Here is a 10,933-nt window from a genome sequence, read left to right as displayed (position 1 = left end):
AAAACAACAGAATTCTTCCGTTTTTTATTCAGACAATTTCATCAGCATGATTATATCAGAAGCCAAACAATACCAGCCAGTAGTTAATAAGAATAATAAAAGAATAAGTTAACAAACTGTCTTGTTTCCAGATTATTTAGAAGACTTTTAATCAGTTAATATTTAAAAAGTCTTAAATTCAGAAATCAATATTGACAGTTCTTTAAGATGGTAACAATGTGATAGGCAAGGTTTGTACAGTTTGAGTCAATGGTATCCACGATCTTCACTCGCTGATGACTGATATCTAGATGTAGAATAAGTCGTTTTTCCTGACTATGATAGATCAAATTGTGACAATCAGCAACTGATTTAACTATTATTAATACTTACCAGGCTAAAAATCTTTAATAGATTTGTACATTTTTCATTCTCGACAAAACTATACATCATTTCTTGAGAAAATTAAAAAAAAAAGTAACGACTAAATAGTAAACAGTGCAGACCATGATCAGATGGCACAGATGTACCTGGTCTTTGTATGCACTGGTCGCTTTCATACGCTCCTACAGGCTTTAAAGTTTAGTCAAAGTAGAATTCTGCATCCACTTTAATAGCGGTTTTAGATTTGCTTGACAACGTGAACTAAAGCTTCTAGATGAAGTGGATTGGGATACTTTAGAATCCAGACCTCAAAACTATAAGCTACTCTTTCTCTTCAAGATGAGGTCCAACCCTTTCACATTTATATCCACCATAAGTTGATACCGAAAATTATCTCCTCCGTAATCGTGAAGATCTTTGAACACCAAGAGCAAGCACATTGTTGAATTACGACTCATTTCTCCCTGCAACCTTTCATTTTTTCTCCTATATATTCTTCATTATAACCTGCATACTATTCGAATTATTTTGAAGTTTTTACGTGGTCCTTAAAGAATAATTCGAGAATATTTTATCATAATTGTTTCCTAGTAAATAAGTCGGATCTTTATCGGAGTTACATAAGTCCCTGTCGTTCAAACCAAAATTGTCTCCCTTTGTATAATACATATAATTCTGTATAATATATATGAAATCTAGCATGTTTATCAAAATACAAGATTTACGATAATTTTCGACATGTTTATAAATCCGAAGAAAGAAATGGACTATTTTATTGGCGCATGAATAATGAACGTTGTGCGCCTCTTGAGACGCTGACACATTTACTACAGTGACATGTACACGGAACGTTTCCTGCATACAGCTGCCAAACTGAACGCACAACCATCCTGAAAATAATATAAAAGTAAACAAACCTCCAAAGTTGTCCCACAACCGCTATATTGTATAATGGACTCGCACATGTGCTTTGAATTTGGAATAGTCCATTTGTTGACAAGAATCTAAAGATGTGCATGTTCGTTAATCTACATTTGTTTGGCATACGTTTTATTTGTTATTATCGTGAGCAGACTACAAAAATATTCTCACGGTAAAAAAACATCAAAGCATAAAAAACACAAAATACAAATGTACCTATCTTTTGCAATATATAATAGCAAAATGCATTACGGACATTACGAACTATTTAAGTAGAAACTACTAGTATATTACAAAGGTATTAAGTTAGTGCACGTGATAATAAATTTTTACCGATACAAAATTCTAAATTTTTCAAACGCCTTTATTACAGATTCATTTGAAAAAAGCTATGATGTACTGTAAAAAGTAACGTTGAAGGAATTTATAAATAAGATAAGATATAAAATGAGCCGCGTCACGACAAAACCAACATAATGGGTTTGCGACCAGCATGGATCCAGACCAGTCTGCGCATCCGCGCAGTCTGATTAGGATCCATGCTGTTCGCTATCAGTTTCTTTACTTGTTATAGGGTCTGTAAGCGAACAGCATGGATCCTGATCAGACTGCGCGGATGCGCAGGCTGGTCTGGATCCATGCTGGTCGCAAACGCACTATGTTGGTTTTGTCGTGACGCGGCTCAAATAAGACTTATACCCTGATCAGTGCCAGTAGAGATGTCCACATATCAACATTAGGCAGTACCTCTAGCCCCTTCACATCACGCCATACTTTATTAAATGTTATACCAGCCGCAAGGTAAACAAACAGCAACACAAAGAATCTGAGGAAAAATAGTAGTTTTCTTTTAAATTCATTATTAGCCGGTCTTTTACTTTGTATTGATAGTGTGATTATATTGTGATATATAAGAATCTTTTTAACAAAAGTTCGAGTGCAAGTTAAATGAATAACATTTTATCATGCAAGCCTCTAGATAGTGAGCATAAAAGTTTATTCACCCAGTTCAATATATTTAGTAATGAAGCTATACGAACATAATATTCACTAAAATAAGGACAGTCTACTGTTAAAAAGGAATTTTTATTCTCACTGACACGCCAATACTGCTATAGTCTGGTTCCCGTCTGAAGGAAGAGAAAAGGGCAGGTAATCCAGACAAATACTGCTACTACGCTGCTTAGTTTAACTTAACGCGTATGACGTCATCTCAGATTAAATTAACAGTCAAAAATCATCCATTATTCTGGCGTCGTATAGACAGCACAGGTATGACCGTGATAAAATATGTATCAAACAGTTTACAAATGTCTTACATGATTAACAATACAGAACCAGTACTGAGGCCGCCGTCATCTTCAACTATGTCTGGGGCTGTCACAGGACACGCGGCGTTAGATGTCAGTGTCATGTACTAGAAAAAAACCCAAACAAAATTAATATGTACTCATGTAAAATATAAAAAAAATATCTACATTGTATATAAGAATCGCTTATGTCAATTCCTGCTCCATCATTTGTAAATCAAACGAAAGATTTTCCGTTTTATATAAGAGCGAAAAAAATTATGATAAGATTCTGGCCAGTTTCTTCTCTACCAGTATAAATATTTCATAGCTACCTTTTTCTATTCCAATATGTATTTGAATAAGTGAACATTCTAAATTTATTGTTTTTTTCTACTTAGAGAATATAATTATCCTTAATGTGACGAATACGCAACAGTCTTTCATTGCAATGCTGAAGAAAATAGATATGAGCCGCGTCACGACAAAACCAACGTAATGCGTTTGCGACCAGCATGGATCCAGACCAGCCTGCGCTTCCGCGCAGTCTGATCAGGATCCATGCTGTTCGCTTACAAACCCTATAACAAGTAAAGAAAGTGATAGCGAACAGCATGGATCCTGATCAGACTGCGCGGATGCGCAGGCTGGTCTGGATCTATGCTGGTCGCAAACCCATTATGTTTTGGTTTTGTCGTGACGCGGCTCATATAATTCGTACGTATTGTCCAGCAACTGTTTCACCAATAACGTCTAGAGAAGGTTTTGTGGCTGACGGATTACAAACCAGTGTAACAAAAGTATTTCTACAAGAAGAGAAAGAAAATGTCGCATCAATTACTAACGTAATAATTATATTCAGTATTTTAAACCCGTTATGTTATAACTAAAAGACCAAGAACAGCCATGAGTAAAAAATAAGCCTAGACAAGAAAGCGGTGTTCAAATGATGTCTATGGGGCTTTATATTGCATATTTTTTCAAATTCGATTGTAGAACAAGTTCTTGTTATTTCTAAAAACACTTTTAGGCCCACCTCCTGGAAATAACCAGTTCTGATATCAAGGTTACAATACTTTGTCTTAAATCTCTGGATTTACATTGGTCAGTGTACATTTTGTGTCAGTTTCTGACCAATCAAATACCTGAGATTTGACCGAGCTGAGAAATTTCTTACTAACCTAGGACTCTGACGTCATAATAGCTGCAATATTTGTACTAAATGGCAATTACAGTTAATTAAATGGCAATTCGGAGAGATAAAATAGCAATTCTATTTTACTGCAATTTTAAACTTTAAACAACTATTCCGAGAGATTTTATTGACAAAACAAATATGTAAACCGTTTGCCATCTTTACTCTGATACTGGACTACAACTGAAATCCCGTTGTAATTGAAAGAAACTTTGTCGGCTACCCCTGCATCAATAAAAATGTAGTTAAGTGGGTCAAATTTGCATACCTACAAAACAGAAATAGGTCAAATTATTTAAGCCTAAAATATGATTAAATTATTAAATTAAAAAAGTTAAATAAAGTAAATTACATTTTCGATAAATTCAAGTACATAAAGCTATGTATTTGCTTCTTGTGGATTGTAAAATAATTGTGTATATTGTGATTACAATGTATACAGAATACCTAGAATGGAAAAACATTGTCGGGATATTTTATTGAAAAGCTAGAGGTACATGTCTGTAAACATCGTCATACCTACTAGAAATAGCAGCAGAATATTTGGTTCAAGAACATATTTTCCTTCTGTTTACGTACACTATTCATATTTTTTCAAGTTACATAGACATTCAATGTTAAAAAATATTTCATGAAACAACCATAAAGTTATTAAAACAATATAATTTTACTATTTTTAAATTTTCATAAAAATATTTCATCAGATATAGCTTTACAGAATTTAGAGTTTAGAAAATGTATTTGGTCTGTTGTTGGGACAACACTCACGGCAACATTCAAACACGAAACTTCGCTGAAAGACCCACATGGGTTGAATGAGTACCAGTTAGAATCAGAGGTTGACACATGGTCCAAAAACCTATTAATATAAAAATAAGAATTAAACATAATATCATTTTTGTTAAGTTTTGATGATGTTAACAATCTATATGTAGTTCAAAACAAAATTCAGTCATGGACCTGAACACAAATCTAAGAAGAAGAAGAAAGAAGAAAGAAGAACAATAACAAGCTTTTTACAGATAAGCCAAATATTTCTTTTCTCCGAATTATTTTCATTTTGTTTTCTTCATTGATGACGTCTAACAAATGACTAATATCTGCTAATTACTTACGTGGCAGTGCCGTCTTTACGACCAATGGTACTTAGATCTATCATTCCACTTCCATCATCAAATATACAAGCACAGTTATTATATTTTACACATTGTTTACAACTAACGAATGTTTGTCCGTAAATAAGGAAAACTATCATATAGATTGAGATTACGCTCTCCATTTTTAGGTTTATTTTATGAGTTCCACAATTAAAGAGATCTTTAGTTGAGGAGTAATAAAGTATAAAATCCGCTTTTTAACATAATAATACTGTCTGTATCATTATTTATACATTGCTATTATACATAACGTGTGAAATAAAAAAATCGCACGTGATTCATACATTATTTCCATGGGATAAAGGCATTAATTAATACCTCTATATTACGAAGCATTACTGTTGTTGAGAATATAGGCATGTCAGTACATAATTGTCTTTATATATCACGTGATTGAAATTCAGGCACGTATAATTTGTATATTCATGTTGATGCATATAAAATGTATAGATATACAATATCATAAATTTATTATCTTATAATCAACTATATTACACTGTACGTTTGTAACACCGATTTTCATTGGATACTCGTGACGTTTACATCATCTATATACACGACTGCTGTAAAACATATAAAATTAATGCTGCTTTGGTTAAACAAGCTTTCAATCGTATATAGTGGGCCAAATAACCTTCCAGAATTCTATAATCTATTACACATATCTATATGCACGTTATATATTTATACAGTCATGTATACCCAAATGTGACCACTCATAAATTTATCCTTCCTTCACGTGATTTTGAATATCAGATGATATCACTGATTGTTGATACCTTTATAGGTTAAACAATAATTGTTACACTGTGAACTAAGATTTGACGTTTAATTGTAAGAAATCAACTTTACAAAATAACGATTATTTTTTTAAATGAAAAACAATGTAACAACACAGTGTGAAATTATAATGCATATACTATCTTCGCTTAAGACCACTAGAAAAGTAGATAACATAATAAGTTTACATACAGGGTAGTTGTTATATTCTAAAGACAAGAAAACAACTTTCTGAAAATAATTAGTCAACATTCCGCCAGAGAGGTAACTCGATTATTATCGCATTATAAGGAGCTTTCTATACTAACATACAACAACTGATCTACAGCATTATAGAGCTTGGGCAGTCAGCACTTGTGTGCCGCCTGGCATTTGTGTTCAAGTTGGGCAAGCTCTATACTGGCAGCAAAGGGTAATTACTCTCGTTTTCTGTAATTTTTCAAAAATATTTGATTGTAATGACATTATTATGTATTTCACATATATAAGTCATGAGGGAAGTTCTTACTATAATGATAGAGACGATAAAAACGGTATCAATGAAATGTTTAGTCATTTTGAACAAATTACATATGAATACCCGGACACCATGTTATTTTTGTCAGGTGACCTTAATAGTCGATGTAAACATTTTTTTAGACTTTATCCCATGTGATAATTTAAATTTTATTTTTGGTAATACTGACTATAATGGTAGTACTTTTGATATTGTACGTCATAGTATAAGAAAAAGAACGAAAATTTATAGACACTATTGCATCTGGTAATCAAATTGTTACTTTTGAACAATCAGTGCCATACAATAAATACGGAAATGATGAATATAATTGCAAAGTACTAAATAATGTTACGCCCCATAAATCAAATTTTCCTGATAATAAATTGTTCAATTCTAAGTTTGAAAAACGAGGTTTACATATTGCACACCTTAACGTTAATCACTTAATGCCTAAAATAGACGAAATAACATACAATCTATTAAACAAAATAAATTCGCCAGATATTTTCGGGTTTACTGAGACATTTTTTGGTGATGATACAACAGACGATGAATTAAATATTAACAATTTCACACACGAAAGAAAGGACCGTAAAAGTTGTAACAAAGGCGGGGGAGTTGTAATATATATTGCTGACAAGGTGCCATATCGGCGCCGTTACGATATAGAAACGGACGAATTAGAATCTGTTTGGTTGGAAATTATTTACCCAAATTGCAAACCTTTTCTTTTAAATTTTATATATCGCCCACCAAATGTACACCAATCTTGGATTGACGATTATGAAAAAAAAACTAAGTATAATAGATATATCAAATATAGAATATCATATTCTAGGAGATGTCAATATAAACTTTTATCCAATGAATAAAAAGAAAAAATATGACAATACAAAATGGGGTGATTTGATAACGAAATATGGTTTGAAACAACTTATCACAGATCCTACTAGGATAACAAAACGTACCCAAAAAATTATAGATCATGTTTATACAAACAGTAGCAGATATATTATTGAATCGTTTGTTTCTGATACCTCATTAAGTGATCATTATCCGATAGGTATTTCAAGATCAACGAAAGCATGTACCCGATTGAATGAACATAATTCGATTAAATATAGATGTTTTAAAAACTTCAATGAAATTGATTTTCAGATAGACCTTGCTTTATCCGATCTTGAATTAGTCGAGCACATAATTGATCCGAATGAATCCCTTAGCTTATTTTACTCCATTTTAAATACTATCTTGAAAAAGCATGCACCAATAAAAGAAAAACGTATCAAACGTGAACACCGCCCGGAATGGTTTACTGATGAGATAAAATATCTTATACATGAACGCGATTACTATCATAAAGTAGGGAAACATGAACAATACAAATTGCTCAGAAATAAAATAACATCAATGATTAAAAAAAGTAAAAGAGATTTCTTTAACAATGCTATTAAAAATAACAAAGACCCGGCATTTTTATGGAAAAATTTAAAGGACGTTTCAAATCTAAATAAAAAAGGTTGTATTACAATGACAGGTAATAAAGAAATTTACGGAACTGTAAATATTATAAATGAATTTAACAAGTATTTTGTCAATATCTCGAATGTCATACATAAAACAAAGTTTTCAAATACAAATTTTTTCAAAATTAAAAGAAACTTTAGACCAAAAGCTAATGTATCATGAATTTAATATTGAATTAATTACACCGTTTGAAGTAAAACTTAATATTGAAAAACTGAATATTAAAAAATCTACAGGATTAGATGGAATTGGACCAAACATCATCAAATATTGTGGAGATTATATTACACCAATAATTGCATCAATTATCATAATAGTATTAAATCTAATATTTTCCCAGATGATTTAAAAAGAGCTCGAGTTATACCTATTTTTTAAATCGGGGATAAGAATGAAGCAAATAACTATCGACCGATATCAATTTTGTCAACTATTTCCAAAATATTTGAGCGCCATATTGCCAAACAAATACACTCATTCTTTGAAAAAACGAACATAATTCATAATAAACAATCAGGATTTCGTAAAAATCATTCATGTAATACTGCACTCATTAGTTTAATAGATACTTGGTTAAAAGATGTTGACAGTGGAAAAATTATCGGGACTGTATTCTTAGACTTAAAGAAAGCCTTTGATTTGGTTGACCATGAAATACTTTTGCATAAACTTAAACTTTATCATTTTTCTGAAAATGCCGTTAAGTTTTTTAAGTCATATCTTTCTAATAGAATACAACTGGTTAAGATAGGTAATCTTCAATCTCAGCCAATGAAAATAATTTCCGGTGTTCCACTTTCATAGGTAATGATATAAAAATTGATTTATACGCAGATGATTCTACTCTTTATGAGTCCGGAGAAAATATATCAAAAGTAGAAATAAAACTTCAAGATCATTTAAATAACATTGACAAATGGTGCAAAATAAATAATATGGCCTTAAATCCAGATAAATCAAAATGTATGGTAATAGGAACAAGACAAAAAGTAAATATTACGAGAAAATTAATTCTTAAGATAAATGAAATAGCTCTTGAAAATGTAACTGATCAAAAAGTCTTGGGTATTTGCATAGATAACAACTTAAAATGGCACTTGCAAATTGACAATGTTTGTAAAAAACTTAACGGAAAAATTGCCTTATTGAAAAAAATATCATATTTTTTGCACTTTGATATGAAATTATTGTTTTACAATGCATATATATTGCCCATTATGGACTATTGTTGTATTATATGGGGTAAAGGAAACACAAACTACATAAATAATGTTTGTAAGTTACAAAAACGAATTGCTAAAATCATTTTACAGCAACCTAAAAGATCTCCGTCAATAAATCTATTCGAAACTCTTAATTGGTTACCGTTCCTTGACAGATGTAAATACCACACGGCGGTGCTTGTTTTTAAAACTTTAAATAACATGGCACCGACTTATATGACAGAACTGATGACTTTATCCGACAACAAAATATATAACTTAAGATCTAGGTCACGAAAAGATATTGTATTATGGACAAGACCTAAAACAAATTATATTAAAGACACATTTTCTTATTATGGCATGAACATTTGGAACAATATACCTTTAAATATTCGTAATGTTAATAACCTTAAATGTTTTAAAGAAAAATACAAAGCATATCTTGATGTTCATATGAGTGAATGAATGAGTGAATGAATGAATGAATAAATATATGAACGAACGAACGAATGATGCAATATACGTATATGTTTAAACAAATTGTTGAGTGTCTGTCGAAAGTATATGAGTTGTATTATTTTAAAAATTACATATTATACATTCATTTTTCTACCTATGCATATCCTGTTGTTGTTGTTGTTGTTGTTGTTTTCTATTTCAGAAGGCCACATTGGAAATAAGATATATATGATTGTTATTGTATGTTCTTAATGTGTAACCTTCTTTAAATAAAGATATTATTATTATTATTATTATTATTATAGTAAGGATAATATACGTGGCAATAATTATGGTAAATGTTTAGTAAACTTATGCTGTATTTTTGATATTCATATACTTAATGGTCGTTTTCCAAGCGATAAAAACGGTGAATTTACTTGCTTCTCAAATGATGGATCGAGTGTTGTTGATTTTATGATCGCATCTTCTTCTCTATTTTCATACATTAAAGATTTTGAGGTTCTTACTAGAGATGAATCTGATCATTTTCCTATATGTTGTACTTTTGTGTTTCATAAAAAGTCTAATAACGCAGATAGCCAAACTGCTCAAATATCATTGAACACTTTTGATAGATATAAATGGCGTGTGTCTGCAGGTACAGATTTCTTGCAAAAATTTAGGGAATTGTTTCATAACCACTACACGATGATAATGGAATCAATTGATAACTCTGTCAATTCTACGGTCGACTGTATTACTTCTATTTATAAAGATGCTGGAAAATGCATGCTTAAGAAATTTTGTTTTCATTCGTCTCAACCTCCGTGGTGGGATAACACATGTAATGAGTTAAAAGCAAACAAATACGCGGCGCTACGCACATTTAGATTAAGTAATTCCTCGTCTGACTTACGAATATATAAAGATAAACGAAATAGGTTTAAAGACTATTGTAATGTACGAATATCTGAATATCAGAAATCTAATCGATTAGAACTAGTATCAAACAGTAACAACCCAAGTTCTTTTTGGAAATTATTGAAGAAAGGCAAAACTGTTACTATGTCTGATCCTAGTATTTCTTGTACAGAATGGTTCAATTATTTTAGAGATTTGTTGTATGACGAAAATTCAGTGTTTGTTGATCCTTATGTTGGAAACGAACATGATTCCGCCGATGAAACAGCTCAGACATTAAATGAACCATTCACTTTGCTAGAAATTAAACATTCTATATCTAAATTAGTTAATAATAAAAGTTGTGGCCCAGATGGCATACCTTCCGAATTTTATAAACATACATCAGATGAAATAGCGCCTATTCTGCATACACTATTTAACAAAATACTCGAAACAGGGCAATTTCCAATATCTTGGAGAAATAGCATGATTACACCAATTCATAAATCAGGGCCAAGTAATAATCCTGGTAATTATCGCGGCATATCTATTACAAATACATTATATAAAGTCTTTACAGGTATTATAAATAAAAGATTATACGATTGGGCCGAAAATCAAAGAAAAATCGATGAATCTCAGGCAGGATTTAG

General features: G+C 31.3%; 1 protein-coding gene across 1 annotated transcript; it reads right to left on the bottom strand.

Annotated features, from left to right (window-relative positions):
• Positions 1-7: 7 nt before the first annotated feature.
• LOC132750682 (uncharacterized) lies at positions 8-5,247 on the bottom strand. Its single transcript, XM_060740695.1, has 7 exons — positions 4,884-5,247; positions 4,537-4,627; positions 3,918-4,036; positions 3,295-3,379; positions 2,604-2,701; positions 1,984-2,110; positions 8-1,253 (listed from the first exon to the last, which is right to left on the bottom strand). Exons 1-7 carry the CDS (start codon positions 5,045-5,047, stop codon positions 1,191-1,193), a joined length of 747 nt encoding a protein of 248 aa, XP_060596678.1. The 5' UTR covers positions 5,048-5,247; the 3' UTR covers positions 8-1,190.
• Positions 5,248-10,933: the final 5,686 nt, after the last annotated feature.

Source organism: Ruditapes philippinarum, unplaced genomic scaffold (assembly GCF_026571515.1).
Source record: "Ruditapes philippinarum isolate M1 unplaced genomic scaffold, ASM2657151v2 ctg2983_1_1_1_1, whole genome shotgun sequence".
In the NCBI taxonomy this organism is placed as follows: Eukaryota; Metazoa; Mollusca; class Bivalvia; order Venerida; family Veneridae; genus Ruditapes; species Ruditapes philippinarum.
Note: the sequence above shows the minus strand (reverse complement) of the source record. Positions and strands in the feature narration are given on the sequence as shown.